Raw genomic sequence first — 18,227 nt, forward strand, 5'->3', positions numbered from 1 at the left:
GGCCCGCAGGCTGCAGACGCACACAATAGGCTGCTCGCTGGCCACACACACAGCCAGCCAGAACACAAAATACACCATGACTCAGCATCTTACTTTCATTCCCATTCTGAGTAATTTGATTTCTCGTTTTGTACATTTCCATTTAGAATATAAAGACTTCGAAAATCGGATTGTCCTTGCTTCTTTTGGGATAAGCAGTAATGTGAAAAATACAGTTGGCTTTGCCTTCACCCATTACTGTACCGCGTGAAAAATACGGTTGGCTATTAAAGCCCTGGCCTGTTAGTTAAACTGGCTGGTAGCGGATTTCACAAGCACTGCAGATGATCTGATTAAGGGCAAAAAGTTTCACCTCCAAAATGATCACTTTTCAAGGGACTCATTGTTCAACATTACATCGTCAATGAGTGCAAGCCATTTTCAACACCCAATATGGAATTTACTCCAAAAATAAGGTTTCGGTCTGACGCCATCAATATGCAGCACATAAAACAACAATTCTATTTTCCAAGTAGGTTTTAATCGGATTTAATTGAAATTATGTTAGCAATGTGGCTGTTTCTTTAACCACTCAGCATTTTTCTGTCTTCTGATTGGTTGGTCAGAACAAGCCACGTTCGACTAGCAAAACGTCTGTAGCGACCTGCACACATGAATCCATTTCGTAATCAGCATCTCTGATGAGTATGATGTACTTTATTTCAATTTGTATACTTTTGTCATATTATTAGATAAATATTGATTCTGTAAATGGCACAGTGGCACATTTTGACCAGGATTGATTGTTTCTTTCTATAATTGCGATGTGACTGTTGTGGTTGTAAGATGTGGATTAAGTTAAAGGCACAGGTAGCCAGAAGTGGCAAATCCAGGCCCAGAAAGTAAAAATCCTGCCACAGTTTGGCTTTAGCCCTCATCGCTAGATGCTAGCTAGCTCCCATGGTGTTTGTTTACCTGCTAGGGAGCTAGCTAGGGAGCTATCATAGCGTGGTGTTAGTCCTTGGTGCTAGCTAGGAGCAGGGGCTAACGGCAAACTGTGGCAAGGTTTTTAATTTCTGGACCTGGATTTGCCACCTCTACAGGTAGTTACTAGCTAGCTAGCACAGTTTGGCGTTGGCCCCTGGTGCTAGCTAGCTAGTCAAACAGTTTTTACTTTCTAGACCTGGATTTGCCACCTCTACAGGTAGCTACTAGCTAGCTAGCACAGTTTGGCGTTAGCCCCTGGTGCTAGCTAGCTAGCCAAACAGTTTTTACTTTCTAGACCTGGATTTGCCACCTCTACAGGTAGCTACTAGCTAGCTAGCACCGTTTGGCGTTAGCCCCTGGTGCTAGCTAGCTAGCCAAACAGTTTTTACTTTCTGGACCTGGATTTGCCACCTCTACAGGTGGCCTACTAAATAAATGGCCCACAATGGTTACATTTAAAATACACAGTACAGTATTGGTCGATCAAATTTGTCTACTAAAGAGACAATTTCTAACATATTTATCCAATAATAGACAAAATACTGTAGTGAAGTTTTTCTTCTTAGAAATGATCACGCCTCATTTTTTATAACCTAGCCCCCCCATGAATCTTTTATCTCAATCCTCGTCTTTATTACACAGCTGAGTGATTGTCTGTGCAGTGCATGTGCTCGAGGGCGATTTAAAAATATATTTTTTTAGCTTGGTTATCTATTAAAAAAAAAAAGCTTGAAGACAGCAGTAGGCACGGAATATTCACATACCTGGTGAAATGCAAATGAAAACATACATTTTTAAATAGTTTCTAGGGAAGATACGCAGTTAATTTTTTTGTTCCAAAATACACCATTTCTCCTCTTCTGTTAGCAAACACAAGAAAACCAACTCTTTTCCCAGCCCGGCATGCCAGGCCTGCTTGTCTGCTGAATGCTACCCTAGGGTGGTCCGGTTCACACAATGTCTCGGGTGGTCACAAATGTGTCATTTAGCTTTTAAGTGCACATTCTCGGCTCCCTGAAGATTGTGGGGGATGTTTTCTAAAAGTCAGCGGCTGAACCCGATCGATATGTGATTGCTCGATCCACCCATGAGCGTGCACTCTGGGCGCTGATTTCACCCACTGGTTGACTTCTATTACGAATTTAACAAAAACACTCTCTGACATGGCTGAAATGTGCTTTTTAATGATAGCCCATTGGTATTAATTTCCTTCATATTACATAGTTTTTTAATAAATCGTCAATTTACTTTTTTTTCTGAAAATGAACACATGGACGCTTAACTGGTCATTTTGCAGTGTACATCCGTCTGAGTGGTCAATTATGTATGCACACTGTACAGGCAGGAGAAGAAGAAAAAAAATCTTCATATTAAATATGTATCCATTTTTTGCAGTGCATTTGACAGGTACAGATTTTGTTTTCGAGATTCATTCGGATCTTAGTGCAACGTAATGAGCACTTGAGTATCATATTTTGTTAAATTATCCTTACTATGTGGTTGATTAAGGTTATACTTCATGAATTTGAACAGATGAGTCAATTATCTTCTATACAAGTATGCTTAATGTAGGTCTTTAACTCACCAGTGCTTTATGAAGGCCGGGGTAAAAATAAAATTGCTGACAGGTCAAACTTTCAAGGTGAGTTTCAAAGGTAGACAGTGGGCTTCTTTTTTTTATTTTTTTTTTAAACCATCATTCATGTCTTTTAGACGCAAAAAGTTCTCCCGTTTGGTATAACAAAGGTCATTTAATGAATGAATTACTATCAGTGTCATTGTTATTTATATCTCAACTTTACTCTTGAATTTTCATGCGTATGCATCTGAGGTTGTTGGCGCGATGGAACGTTTGGCTAAAATGTCTGCCTTTCTCGTACTTTCCCAAAAAAAAGGTGCCTAGTAGATTCATTGAAAACTCTAAAATGCCCTAAAGGAGATAAATGTGAGTGCAAATGCTTGTGACTTATTGCTGTGGCGCCATCTAGTGGCATCTTGGTGTCTATGAAGTTGATTGAAGTGAGTTGAGGAGTTTCGTTTCTGAAATAATTCATGCTATTTCAGTCAGAATTAATTACTCATGATTTTTCGCTTTTCATGGCAGGGTCCTATCCTAATCCCTAAAGATGTAACGATATCCAAACATCACGATACGATATTGTAGGGAGGTTGGTTATATAAAAACAACAACCTCATGCTACTGTGTAAAAAAATCACAATATTAACCCCCCCCCCCCCCATTATTATTTTTTTATTTGCTGGTATGACTGATTTATATGAGAGATAATCACCGCACTGGCCAAAACATTCCAAATTAAAATTAAACTGCTTTAATAAACTGACCACCAGAGGGGGTTAGAACGACACAAATCGAATATAACCTCACCTTTTTAACAGACAATATTGTGGCAATTTCAATATCACGATATTGCAGTTATCGTTACATCCCTGTTAATCCCACACACATTATACTAAAAAAATTTGGGGATTTTTGCCTCAAATGCTCTTATTCAAGTACTTTTTCCTTTTTGAAAAAAAAAAATCACACATCACACATGCATACAGACAGCCATCTTGAAGTTCTTCAAGTCATTCTGCTCATGCACTCCCACCCTCTCAGTGAGTCCGTTCCTGCCATCCCTGAGGGTAGACTGCCGGCGGTGCCGAGTGGGCGGAAATGTCCTCCGGGTGAACAGTTAGGTGTGCGCGATGTTTGATAGAATGATGCAGATGGGTGAAGATTCAGAGTTGCGCTTAAGCAGGTGTTGGCTGTGCATTCTCGAAGCAGCTATTTTCAGAGAAAAGCAAATGTCTCCCAAGTCAGCAGCTTCTGTTACTCCATCTTTGCATGCTGACAACAATTGTTAATATCCTGTTAGTGAAGGAAGACAAAAAAGCTAATGGTCAGTGAAATAACTTGTGAAAGAACAATATGTGATGAGGGCCATGCCAAATGTTATTTTGGGCCACAAATAGCCCCCAGGCATTAGCTTTCTAAACAAACTTCTTCTTCTCCCTCAGGGGCAAATCAAAGTCGAAGAACCAGGCAGCTGTTGTCCGGTCTGCAGGAAACCTTTTCCAGGTAAATGAGAAACCGACAGAAAATGCAACTCAGACAATATATGAAGCAGCCACTTCTGGAGAATCCTTTGTGGTTCATTAAATGGCAGCGGACATAGCACAGGCAGCTGCAGTGGCCAATTAGCAAGAGATTGCATTATAGAACATACACTTGTCCTTAAATTTATTTTCTTCACACGCTAAGGGGCCACAGCAGAGTCACTTTTTCCCCCCAGAAAGAAGAAACTATCTTATGGCTTTGTCCTCTTCCTTTTTTAATGCAAATTGAAGCACATATTCTCAATTATTTCTCCCGTGCTCTTTTAACTCACCTATATTTTACCCCTTTGCCTTCTTTCACCCCCCCGTCCGCCTCTTCTCCTTCTGTGCGGATCTGACAGACGAGCAAGCGCCCGAGTGCCGCCGTTACGTACAGGTCAAGAACATCACAAAGGGAAACTGTCGGCTGGACAACGTGGAGGTCAGCTTCTGCAGGGGGCGCTGTCTGTCCAGGACTGATGTCATCTTGGAGGTATGGAGAACATTATACACAGTCAACTGTCTCATAAGTATGGCCACGTATATATATTTTTTAATATTCAGAGAAAAAACTGAAAAAAAATCTGCCACTTTTTACAGTCGCAAATTTGACACTTTATAAAGTCACAAATTTACGAGTTATTTCTTGCAAATTTGCCTCTTTATAAAGTCGTTAATTTGCCACTTTATAAAGTGGAATTGCGAGTTTGCAAATTTGCGAGGAATCTGCCACTTTTTACAGTGGCAAATTTGCCACTTTATAAAGTCGCAAATTTATGTGTTTTTTCTTGCAAAATTGCCGCTTTATAAAGTCACAAATTTGCGAGTTATTTCTTGCAAATTTGCGTCTTTATAAAGTAGTTAATTTTCCACTTTATAAAGTGGAAAATTTGCGAGTTTGCAAACTTGCGAGAAATCTGCCACTTTTTACAGTCGCAAATTTGCCACTTTATAAAGTCACAAATTTACGAGTTATTTCTTGCAAATTTGCCACTTTATAAAGTGGCAAATTTATGTGTTTTTTCTTGCAAATTTGCCACTTTATAAAGTCACAAATTTACGAGTTATTTCTTGCAAATTTGCCTCTTTATAAAGTAGTTAATTTTCCACTTTATAAAGTGGAAAATTTGCGAGTTTGCAAACTTGCGATGATTCTGCCACTTTTTACAGTCGCAAATTTGCCACTTTATAAAGTCACAAATTTACGAGTTATTTCTTGCAAATTTGCCACTTTATAAAGTGGCAAATTTATGTGTTTTTTCTTGCAAATTTGCCACTTTATAAAGTCACAAATTTACGAGTAAATTTCTTGCAAATTTGCCTCTTTATAAAGTAGTTAATTTTCCACTTTATAAAGGGGAAAATTTGCGAGTTTGCAAACTTGCGAGAAATCTGCCACTTTTTACAGTCGCAAATTTGCCACTTTATAAAGTGGCAAATTTGCCAATTTATAAAGCAAATTTGCGAGAAATCTGCCACTTTTTAGGGTCACAAATTTACGACTTTATATAGACACAAATTTACGTGTTTTTTCTTGCAAATTTGCCACTTTATTAAGTGGAAAATTTGCCAATTTATAAAGTGGCAAATTTACACGAGTTTTTTTCTCGGGATATTCCCCCCACCCTCTAAAAAAAATTTTATTTATACGTGGCCTAATACGCCGTCGTACATAAGAGGGCTTGGTTCAGGTGTCTCATAATGTTACCTCATATCCTCGGTTTGTTTATTCTCCCTCCATGGCTTGGAGGTCATATATATTTGAAGTACATCTCCCAAATTATTGAAGCTACAAGTCTTCACTTGATGGATTTTTATGCTTTGTTGCAACTCTCTGCTGTGTTAACTGTCTTTCTTCAGGAAAGTTGCAATGCTCATCTGTGCAAAGAGACATACTCAGTTTGGGCACAAGCATCATTAAGCTGTTGAGTCACTCGCCATCAAGCTAAATATAGACGCGTTGATTAGCGCACGTGAAGGAGAATGTTGGAGGTCACGTGTTCCAACTCGTTAAAGCTTTTGTCTGCCTCTTTCGAACACCCCTTTATTTTATCTTCGTCGTCCTCACAAGACAGCGGAGACCGCGCCGCATCACCATGGCGACTTTGTTCTCTGTTGGCATCCATACATCTACGCTTTAAAAATAGAGTCAGTCATGCTGAGAGATTAGTAAAAATAAACATCAGCTGAGCCAAATGTGTCATTACCTACTGTTACTGTGGCAACAGGGCATGGTAACCGGTGAAGAAGTGGCATGCTGCGAAACTGCTACACGTCGTCGGAAAATACCAATGGAATAGAAACACTTGTTTATAGTCACTACTCATGTCATCTGAGCCAACACAGAAGTTGTATAGAAATGTTTGCCATGACAGCGATAACATTGCTCGGATGTGTTTAACTTTTGTTCATTGTTGAAGTTGTTGGCCGAGAACACGGGTCTGAAACCTGCTGCTCTGGAGCCATCCAACATTTTAAGTTGTCAGAAAAATGGAGAGGAAAGGTAGATGAAGTAGTTTTCAAAATTAACTAAAAATGTCCAAAAATGAAGAGAAAAAGTCGAAAATTGCCATAAAATTGCCAAAAATAACAGAAAATTGGTAGCAAAAACAGCAGAAAAAAATGTCCAAAAATAGCCATAAAATGTACAACAACGAAAGGAAGGCAGAAAATGACCAATTATCCATAAAATTGCCAAAAATGTCAGAAATTTGACAGAAATTCTAAAAATATTCTAAAAAGAAAGTCTAAAAATGTATGAAAAACAAAGCATAAATACATTTTTTAAAAAGGCAGAAAAGAAAAAGTTCAAAAAGTAACCATAAAATGTACAGAAACAAAAGAAAAAAATTACTATAAACTATCTACAAAATTGCCGAAAAATGTCAGAAAACTGATAGCAAAAAGGGTAGAAAAACTGTAAAAATAAAAAATAAAAAAGTCAAATAATGGAAGAAAGGCAGAAAATGACCATACGTCCATAAAATTGCAAAAAAAAATTGAAATTTGACAGAAATTCTACAAAAAGAAACTCTTAAAGTCTAAAAATGTATGAAAAACAAAGTATGAAAAATTAACCCCCCAAAAAGTGAAGAGGAAATTAGAAGAAAATGAATGTCCATATATTGGCTGTCATAATTTTGTGTTTGTGTCTAATTACAGTACATTAGACACACACACTGTTTCCTTCATCACAATTTTCAAATGTTTTGCGGCTCGAGACAAATTTTTTGTGTGATTTATTTGGCCTAAAACGACTCTTGACAGTAGATATTGCTGAACAAATGCACCCTCTGATACTGTCAGTCAAAAACTGGAGCATTATCAACTTTGTAAAGGCAGATACCTTGACTTAAGAGTGCCCCAACTTAAGCGTTTTCTTTGCGTTCCCTGTGACCAGGCACAAGGTGAGCAGATGATAGATGGATAATCCTGGAATACTTCTCAAAATTCTCATATTTATTTTTATTTTTTTTCTGTCGGCTTTGTATTTTTATCCATCTCAGCGTGCGGCCATTTTGCCGCTTGCCGTGATTGCTCGTTACCTGAGCCCTGAGCAACTGTGACGTCATTTTCAGTCGACGGCAAATGGCAAAATGGCCGCCCGCTCAGGGACATAAAAAAAATTGGTGTTTTTTTTTTCTTCTTCCCATTTCCAACCCACTTGTGAATAGATCTGATCTGTTCATGAACTTTGAATAAGCTTCCTCTCTAATCTCAACACAGGAGCCCTACCTAAGGTCTGTGTGCGAGTGCTGCAGTTACCGCTTGGACCCAGACAACCCCGTCCGCTTCCTCAACTTGCGGTGTGACAGTGGCGAGAGCGAGCCGGTGGTCCTGCCCGTCATACACAGCTGCGAGTGCACCAGCTGCCAAGGTGAGGCAAAGCCAAAGCCGTGCGATTTGAATGTCCGTCTCGTATTGTAATGTGGCGCAAGAGATGGAAAATTACTGCGTGGAACAAGTTACCACATAAAATTACACTATAATAAAAAAATAAATAAAATAAAAAAAAAATATATATATATATATATATATATATATTAGGGGTGTGAGGCAATTAAAAATGTTAATCTTAATTAATAGGAAGACTTCAGTAGTTAACTATATTAATTTTATATCTGTTGTAAATTAATAAATTGAATATTTTTTTTGTAAGTTTTCATACTCTTGTTACAGGGATACTTGACTCATTTTTATGGTTTGAATTTTGGTAATTTCATTATTTTTCATGTACAATTAATACATTTAAAAATACTAATTTCCACTTACTGTCGACTGACGATTGTCAATAGGGTGGGGGCTTTAGGACCCAGATGCGGGAAGGCAGAGGTGCAGTCCAAAAAAGAGGATCAAAAAGCTAACTTCAAAGTGCAAAAAAAACAGAACTAACAAAACATGAAGCTAAACATGGCAAAACAACTTAGGCAAAACTAACAGCATGACATGGAGCCTGATAAGGCAAAAAGGTCAGCGTGACGTGGCGAAAGACTTACGACAGTGGCAACAATGAACCGACACAGACAGGGGGGAGACAACCGACTAAATACACCAACACTAATGACATAACAAGACACACCTGGCTGAGGGCACTGATTGGATGACACATGAGGGTAATGGGGAAAGGTGGACACAATCAGGGATCAGGGTTGACAAAGACACCAAACAAGGAAGGACAAGTGACCTGAAACGAGAGGAGTCAGACTTTTCACAATAAAACAGGAAATGACAAGACAAGGGGAAAACACAAGGAAAACAGAAGCTAAACATGACAGGGAGTAAACAAGACTGAAAATAAACATGACAATGATGACATAACCCGCGCTGAGGAAGTAGGTAACGACCAATCATGGCTCAGTTTGCTGACCAAACCCAGAAACCAGGTGAGCCACTTCAGCACAGGTGATGTCATCTTCAGTCGACAACAAGTGGTAAAATTTGTTTTTAAAGTTATTAATTATACAAGAAAAATAATGAAGTTATCCAATTAATTCTGCACAAAATATTAACTTTTTACTGCTGAAAATGGCTCAATGAGTCAAGTATCCCTTTAACATAAAAGTGGGGAAAAAATGTAAACTAATAGAAATATGGCTGCATCTTTTAGTCATTGATGCAGTCATTTCATAATAATTCATAAAATTGAGTTGAAATTAAAAAGACGTACTGTACTGTAAAAAAACCCGAGTGATATTGATTTGTGTTGAGTTCATTTTTCTGCCACTAGATGGCATAATTGTATTTGTAAGACATTGGCGACAGCTCAGTCCATTTTTCTTTTCATCTTAACAGCTATCTCATCTTTAACATTAAGTAACTTTTGAAATTTTGCACATTTTTTAAAATTGTAAAATACAACTTGATCCCAGTCTTCACAAATATATGCATTATTATTCAATTTATTACAGCCTAATTTTGACGTGGACGTGTCTGCTGCGTTGCGACTGGAATTCCCCCAGTACGGGCTTTCCAAGTAAGGGGCGGTCATTCATCGCACGTAAAAAAATTTTTTTTTAAAAAAGTGATGTTAAATATACTTTAAATGTACTCAAAATTAATGCATTAATGACATCCCTATATATATATATATATATATATATATATATATATATATATATCACTAGCATTTCTTACATTGTTGATACACATTTACAATCGCACTCATCCAGCGCTTTCACACAGCCTGACTGGAATGTCCGCTTGCCCGAGCCCACCATCAATAATTCAATCACAGATCCCACCTCCGATTGCGTAAGCTAATTGGATGTAGCCGCCGCACAACACGGAGCATCCCCCAGCTCCAATTCCCTTCTCTGCGCTACAATCCCATGGACGCCGCGTCTGACGGATTTGGTCACTATGGCGATCAATCTTTGACACACGCACGCAAACCAGCTGCCATCAGTTGATATGTGTGAGTGCTCTCTTCTCATGATTGCGACCGCAAGCCTGCACATGACGCACGAGGCTGCTTTCCCACCCGCCCGTTGGCGTTTTTACATACAGTACTTGTGTTACATGCAAATGTAGATTGTCCGTCTGCGGATAATTTTCCTATTATCAGTTTAGTAAACAATAAATCTGGAATGCTAGCATGGCTGTGTGATGTAAAAATGTTTTATTACACACAACAAAATATTTTTTAAAATATTTAATTTCATTTTTTTGGAACCATTTAAAAAGTTTGCATCAAGTCGTACAAATGTAGCCTTTTTTCCATCTAAGAAACTCAAGGCGCTAATTAGCGAACCGCCAGGCTTACCGTTCTGTCTCCCTCTATTGGTCATTATTAATCGTGTTTCTTGGACGGTTTGTGACTGTGAAGACAAATTATTTGTGCTTTTACATACTTGGTTAATAAATCTGATTCTGATTCACAGGGGGTGACCTGTCCAGGCGATGAGCTCGTGCGGAGAATTTCAGAAACATGTAAATTCACGTGTGCAATTCAGAGAAGAGATTTATTTGACTAAACCCAACAAGTGGATAAATGAACCTGGGGGGGGGATCAGTCTTAAGACCCTCTTGAAGTCCACATAAATATGTGGTCCTTAGTCATTATATGACTGAAAACTACTTTTAATTCAAAACATCACGTCCCTGTTTTTAATCTTTGTCCTGTATAAACTTTTATACTCTATTTTTATATGTATTATTAAAGGGCGTATTGTTTACTCTAAATAGGACTTTTCTACATTAATGATTAAAGTACAGTTTCATTTACTATATTATTATTTGTAAGCATGTGATGATTTTTTTTCAAATTACGTATAGGGTTCAATAAACTTTTTTACACATAGAACAACATGTTGGCTATTCGTATTTTTTTTTCAACAGCATTTTTTGGGGGGGTTCAAAATGTATTGTATGTTCAAATATATTTAAATATGTTTTAAATTTACTGGTAAGTTTTATATCTAGCTCCCTAGCTAACTCCCATGGTGCTCGTTTATCTGCTAATGAGCTAGCATCAATTGCTAAGGCCAAACTGTAAAAACTGTAAAAAAAAAAGTAAAAACCCTGTCACAGTTTGGCTTTAGCCCTAGGTGCTAGCTAGCTAGCTCCCTAGCTAACTCCCATGGTGCTCGTTTATCTGCTAATGAGCTAGCATCAATTGCTAAGGCCAAACTGTAAAAACTGTAAAAAAGTAAAAACCCTGTCACAGTTTGGCTTTAGCTTCATGTGCTAGCTGGCTAGCTCCCTAGCTAACTCCCATGGTGCTCGTTTACCTGCTAGGGTGCTAGCTAGCTAGCATCAATGGCTAAAGCCAAACTGTAAAAACTGTAAAAAAGGGGAAAAAAGGGGAAAAAAAGAAAACCCTGTTCCAGTTTGGCTTTAGCCCCAGGTGCTAGCTAGCTAGATCCATAGCTAACTCCCATGGCGCTCGTTTACCTAAGGAGCTAGCGAGCTAGCTAGCATCAATGGCTAAAGCCAAACTGTAAAAAAGGGGGAAAAAAAGAAAACCCTGTTCCAGTTTGGCTTTAGACCCAGGTGCTAGCTAGCTAGCTCCATAGCTAACTCCCATGGTGCTCGTTTACCTAAGGAGCTAGCGAGCTAGCTAGCATCAATGGCTAAAGCCAAACTGTGGCAGGGTTTTTACTTTCCGGACCTGGATTTGCAACCTCTGGGTAAATCCAAACAAATCGACATAGCAAATTGTATTCCACTGTATCAAAATCTAACCTTTACACTCATCAACCAGTAGGCAGCTGCCGCTGTAAACGCCCCGGGACCAATTCCAGTTCTTTCTCCTTTGCTTTGCTCAGGAGCGCTGACAGGAATATTTATTCTTAACATACTGTACATGTCGTTTGTGGACAAGAGAAGGAAACTGAAAAGCACCTGGCGAACGCCTACGCACACATGATGTCACCGTGCAGTGAGAGGCAGTGAGTTGTTTTTATGGTTATTTGAGATATTGTTGAGGTGAACGCAGTTAGTCACTTCGCTTTTTTGTAGTATTTCAGCCGAATAACTGTCAGAGAAAACCTCTCAAAAAATGACGTTTTTGTTGACGTAATTAAGATAAACTCATGCTTTTTTTTTCTCACCCTTACGCATATCAATATGATTTTCAAAGGAAGGGGGGGATTTAAAGTTGAACAGGAAAGGTCTGCTTAGCTGTGATAAGGTTAGCTCACAGAGCATTACATTGTTTAATCCCTGTACAACTGTTCTCATACGCTGCTTCTATATAAATAAACAATGATAAACTAAATAAAGGCATGTGTGATAATCACTGCTCGGAAAAAACGCACACTCGCTTTTTGTCTCATTATTTTAGCGCAAAAAGTGAGATTTGGCTGATCCACAACAAGAGATCTACCGCATTGTTTTCCATCCCCTTTCCCCCTTCTATCCTTTCCACCTCCTTCCTGCTCTCGTGTCCTGACTAAATAAGGGTGTTGAAGACGGAAGGCTGCTCAACCCGCCTCCTCTGATTTTCAGCTAATGTAGTGAATACTCCAGTGTGTAATAGGAGTGGGAACTGATGCATTTTTAATTCATACTAAAATGTCACATTTTGACAAATAGCTCCTCAGGCCTCATCCAACCACGGGGCTGCAATCCATCACCTCTTTCCAATCATTAAATCAGTGAGAGAGAAAAAAAAAAAAGAGTGCATTCGTGATTGCAGGTCATTTTGATCAATGCGGTGCAGTGTTGCTTAAGGGGATGTAGCTGACGGAACTGAAAACAAGGCAGTTTTATACTCAGTTGGGGCATGACATATCCCGCTCTAATGGATTTAAGGAGAAAGCCTCAGAATGAACCGGAGAGACGCCTCTGCTGTGGCCCGGTTTCACACAACGCTGCCCAGAACCAATCATCGACAAGCCACTTGAACATAATAATAAATCGTAGTAGTAGTTCTTTAATTAATTTGTTTCCCTTTGCCTTACTTTTAAGTCGTTTTAAAAACATTTTGCACTTTTATTTGAGTAATTAACGTGAATACATACAACTATCGTACTTGATTCAGTCACGTGACAAACTCAGGTGCATATTTTCCGACAGTCCTTGAAGGCAGCATCCCCTGCCTGACGTGAGGGGAACCCCGCGCCGTGACGTAATGAAAACCTGCGAGGTGAATCCCCAGCCCCCCTGCGTCATTCACGGCAATTCAAATATAGGTCAGTAATAGCTGCCATTTTGATTTTATTTGCTTGGGTTTATCATATCACGTGTCACGTTTGAGTGTTAATTAAACCCGAATCCACCTGTCACGCCAGACGTTTTACGCGGCTTGTCTATAGGTTTAACCTGCAGTGGAACACAATGGAAGCTCCTCCATTTGACACCAGCTGCCTCATAAATGCTTAAAATCAGTCGAGCCTTTGGGTGCCATTTCTTGTGATGAAAATTTTCGCTACAGAAGGAGTGAGGTACTATATTTCCTTTGTGGGCCATTCCAAAAGACAGATGATAATTTAGGCACCACCACTTTTTCAAAACAGACCATTTATTTTGTCATTTGTGGTCATGTTTGGAAGAAAAACAGCTAATAAACCATTTTATTATTGGATTTAATACTCAGCACCTGTAAACGTTTTTTTTTTTATACAACTCGTCAATAATAAACTAGCTATAAATAATATATATATTTAAAAAAGTAAAACTTTTATAATGTTGGTGTTTTTATAACGAGTAACAGTACGCTGAATTGAAAAACACGTCTGGCTATGCAGAGCAATTAGCTTGATGACGTCATGCTATGCTAGCTTCATGTAGCTTTTCTTTTCGCCTTCTATCGGTATTGATTGTCTTAGTAACAGGGCTGCGTGTACGTTGGGAGACACAACTTCCGAGTTTAATTACAAGTATTTAAAATAAGTTTGCGATAAAACAATGTTTTTTTTGTAATTAGGGCAAAGTCGTGTAATTGGCCATCAAGCAGGAACGTGGTCATTATATTCTGTGTTTTAAATAACCACGAAACACTTTTTTTTTTTTTTGGTGCATGTAGGTTCAAAACGTCTTTTTAATTCTGAAATAATGACCCATAAAATGTTTGTTTGTATAGAGGGGAGACATTTGGGACTTCGGAGTGGTCGAGGCATAAAGGGTTAAAGAGGCGCAGCTAGAGCCGGTGGAGCTGAAGTCATCCAGCAAAAAAGCGCACAGCGAAGGAGGAAGAGCAGCAGGAGGGGGAGAATTTACAGCTACACAAAAGCACCTCCAAAACACTCAACAAGGTGGATGTTCTATCTGATTTTTTTTTAATTCATTTTTTTTGGGGTGCCTGTTTAAGAAGAACTGGAATGAGAAGCGAAACAAAGGCAGCAGCAGCAGCCCTCCACGGCTCCAAGCAGCGCGACGCTCGCAGCCACACTCCCCCAATCCGCCTCACAGGAGCGCGCTGCCGTGCGCCATGAGAGGAGCCTCGTGGCTGAGCTCCACTGAGAGAGGAGGATACATCACCTGACGAGCGCCCTCCTCCCCTCTCCATCACTACCAACACCACCAAAGGGGCGACAGAACCAGACACCGTCGCCCCCCTCCCCCGCCCCCCATCTTGTCAACGGGAAGGCAGAGAACGCCTCTCATCAGCTGCGCGTGACAGGAACGACACAACTTTCCTTATTAACCTGGGGAGGAAAAAAAAAAAAACTCGGGGCAACTTGCATCCACTACTGGACCGAGCTGTCGGGGTCTCCTTGTGAGTAGTTTAGTTTGGAAAGTCTAGCAAAGTCTCGATAAAGTCCTGGGGCCACACTGCATCGAAGATGCCGGTCCGGAGAGGCCACGTGGCTCCGCAGAACACCTTCCTGGACACCATCATCAGGAAATTCGACAGTCAAAGTAAGTTTGAATAATATACGTCGCCAAATAGGATTTAGTAGCTCAATCTTATTTAGAATCGTGGCAACAAACTGCTTTTTGATGTCTTTGTCCTCATTTTTCTACTCACTGTAACGTTTGGCTTGCTAACTGAACATACGGATGTCAAAAAAAGCTCAAATGCCTCCTAGGTATCCATCTTCGGGTCCATACTGTTGTCCTTTTTGTCCTCACTCGCAGGAAAACGTTGCCATTTAGTTAGTAGTGTCTGTGTCGCAGTTGACATCTGCCTTCTATTATTCCAAACACTTGGTGTTAACTGGTAGAAATGTATCTAATTATATATAATGACATAAAGTAGATAACTAGTAAGATTGCAAATCATATTCACAATCATATGACAAGGTGCTGAATATTTATTCTTATCTGATAAACCGTTTAGGTTCCATTTTCTTGTAACTTTGGCACTAGTAGGACAATTGCATGTAATCTGTGAAGCAAATCTGACTTTATTTTGGATTTACTGTAGAAAAAAAAGACTCAAACTTCCATAATTCATTCTTATTGTCTGTAATTCTGTACTCAGAAACAAGCAAAGTGGATGATTAGATAGTAGTGCAATATAAAAAAAACAAAGTGACACATTTAGAGACAAATTGATTTTTATTGTGCATGTTTTATGTATGCTTATTTATTGCAATTGATATTGAGCGTACCACTTGCTGTCGTTTTTAGCAGCGGCAACAATATTGTTGGGGAGAAAAAAAAGTAATTTTACTGTTTTATTTGGTCACCCAGCAAATGTATTTCTCACAGTCTACCCAAGTGCCCCGTCCTTCATCCCTCTCCCTTTACCTTTGATGCGTATCATTCATGTTTTTTTTCCCCCCCGCGAATGTGTGAGCAGACTTCAAACGAGCGTCGGCGGTTAACAATGGCACAGTTTCTCTGGAAATTCACCCCAGGGCATGATGAAGAGGTTGCCAGGTTGATTGCATTACTTCCTGCTAGCAGCTCTAAAAAAAAAAAAAAAGGACATAAACGGCATAAGTTAGTAGAGATTTGATGCAAATGAACTCTAAACTACATTATGGACCGAGTGAGACCCAAATACAAGAGCTGTGTTTACAACAGAGCGGTAAATAACGCAATGTGAATAGCAGACCTTGAAAGTGAGTACTTTTCCCCCCTCCATCCCGCGACTCCATAAAGGTGAACATTTTCCTCTCACCCGGCACACGTCATTACGCAGGGTGCGATTCTCCAACACGACTTCATCACACATTTACATCTGTTCAAGCGAGTTGGCAGTTTGCACCTTCATTAGCGGGCAGGATGATTATTTATGAGGAGCAAAATGTGCATCTGAGAGGTCCATAGCCACACGTCAGTGCTTTCCAAATGTCTCCGTGACTCATATCTTCCCCAATAATTCTCACGTGATTGGAGCAGGTCTTTTAGTTTGCCTAACAAAGCATGATAATGGCGATGGAGAGCCCCCGTCCGATGGCTGCGGTGTAATGAAGTGGTGGAGAGGAGGCATTTCAGTGGGTCATTTTGAGCTGATTCTATGTCAAAAACTTGGACTAAAGTGTTGACAGGAAAAAAAAAAAAAAGGAGCGCAATGATGATGACATGTCAAATCGGTAAAATTACCGAATAAACAATACTGAGCTCTCCAGAAAAAAAAAAAAGTGCTGACAATAGAGTAGCAACTGGACCTGAGGTTGGGGTGGGGTGTCAGTGACCCACCAGATCCAGAAGGTGGCGTTGTTCTGCTTTCACTACGGTTCGTATTTTAGATTTTAGTGAAGCCTCTCGGGTCAAAACACAGTTTGTATTTGTTCACATATTATTTCGGAAATAATATTAGGACAACAGTCGTTAGCATTTCTTCACATTCATTCAAAGGTAAAACTCTCTTACTCTCTCTCTTACTCTAATCATAAATGTTTTAAACTATAAAGCAAAAAAACCAAAACAAAAAAAAAACGTTTTAGTCTTACCACTAATTTCCGTTATTCACAGAAACAATCACTGCTTTGCTGTTTTTGTGCTCAGAACAGAGCTCTCGCTGTTATAAAAGTAGTGCTTTGGTGCCATCTCAGTGTCAAGATAATATGTTGAGGTGAGGGGAGGAACTTTATGTTGTCGGGCCTCGGCACGGGCCGATTTAGATTCTGATGGTTTGATAACAGTGGGGGAAAAAATATTGCGGTATCACAATATTAAATTTACAGCTATAAAATGACTTAAAAAAAAAAAGAAAGAAGTTGAAATAAAAACTGCATATTTTTCCCATCGTGCACAATCTACTTTATTTTGAAACAAAATGTTCACTATTTGGTACATTAAGAAACATGTAGCATGTTAAATATAAGTAAGTAAATAAATAAATTAACATTCTTCTTCTGTTAAAATTCTTCTTTGTAAGTCACAGTGTCCCATCATCACTGGGCTACTCATGTTTTCCTTGAGGCTAACTACTACACGCTGGCACCACATTCAGTTAAATTCTTTTATATATATATTTTAAATTGTTATTGTAATGACAATGCACATTGATCCGAAGGCATCTGTGTAATTATCGTCGATATTTGGTTTAAAATTGCAGTTTCTGAAACATTCTGAATAACCCGCAACATTTGTTTGTCCCTATGTGCCTTGTGTTAAACTGGCGATTAGTCCAAGGCGTACCCCGCCTCTCACCTGAAGTCAGCCGGGGATAGGCTCCAGTTACCCGTGAACCTAATGAAGACAACCGATATAGAATTGGCTTCTTTGATGGCTCTTTATCAACATGCCGGCTGGGTAAACTTTATCCGAGCGACAATCAGAAGCCGGCCGATTGTGTTTGTGGCGTTATTCGTGATGGAAACCATCGCAGGTGGGAATGAGTCAGGAAAGAAAAGCAATCTCCACGCTCGGAAGAACATGGCAGACTAATTTATTTCCACTGTGGTGTAATGCTTTTGAAATAATGTCCTCGGATCACACACTGCGGATGCGTAATAGTCAACCTTGGAGAAAGATGATTAAGGAGAGAAAACGACAACAGTTGTCACCGTGTGCCAGATTTAGTGGACTGTATCGTGTGCTGGTCAAAGGACAGAGTCAATTCTGCTACACAAAAGTATTTGGGCACTCGGCCACTCCACTCACAGGACTGAATGACAAAATATAGACTTGGTACAGCATCTAAAATTTGATTCGGACCCGATGTGCATCAGGGCTCTGTGACGGGCCCCTCACAATTCATATTGTCATAGCGATAATTGCTGTAAACCGTGTGGTCCTGATGACATCATCAAGAGTTTTAAGTATGCTGATCCCAAGCACATACTGTTTATGAATCAAGCAGGTCAAGGGTACAGCGGCTG

The 18,227-nt window shown here is 39.5% G+C and overlaps 2 protein-coding genes across 2 annotated transcripts in view; both read left to right on the top strand.

Annotated features, from left to right (window-relative positions):
• The window catches only part of sspo (SCO-spondin), a 78,506-nt gene extending 67,634 nt beyond the window's left edge, over window positions 1–10,872 (top strand). Inside the window, exons 114-117 of the mRNA XM_077554228.1 lie at window positions 3,988–4,048; window positions 4,428–4,558; window positions 7,792–7,942; window positions 10,446–10,872. Coding sequence (XP_077410354.1) covers window positions 3,988–4,048; window positions 4,428–4,558; window positions 7,792–7,942; window positions 10,446–10,468 — 366 coding nt within the window. The 3' untranslated portion in view covers window positions 10,469–10,872. The remainder of the gene's footprint in view (window positions 1–3,987; window positions 4,049–4,427; window positions 4,559–7,791; window positions 7,943–10,445) is intronic.
• An 808-nt stretch (window positions 10,873–11,680) lies between these two features.
• Window positions 11,681–18,227, top strand: part of kcnh2b (potassium voltage-gated channel, subfamily H (eag-related), member 2b) — a 169,605-nt gene continuing 163,058 nt past the window's right edge. Inside the window, exons 1-3 of the mRNA XM_077554229.1 lie at window positions 11,681–11,954; window positions 13,084–13,199; window positions 14,092–14,868. Coding sequence (XP_077410355.1) covers window positions 14,793–14,868 — 76 coding nt within the window. The 5' untranslated portion in view covers window positions 11,681–11,954; window positions 13,084–13,199; window positions 14,092–14,792. The remainder of the gene's footprint in view (window positions 11,955–13,083; window positions 13,200–14,091; window positions 14,869–18,227) is intronic.

This window comes from Vanacampus margaritifer, chromosome 20 (genome assembly GCF_051991255.1).
Source record: "Vanacampus margaritifer isolate UIUO_Vmar chromosome 20, RoL_Vmar_1.0, whole genome shotgun sequence".
NCBI classification, from domain to species: domain Eukaryota; kingdom Metazoa; phylum Chordata; class Actinopteri; order Syngnathiformes; family Syngnathidae; genus Vanacampus; species Vanacampus margaritifer.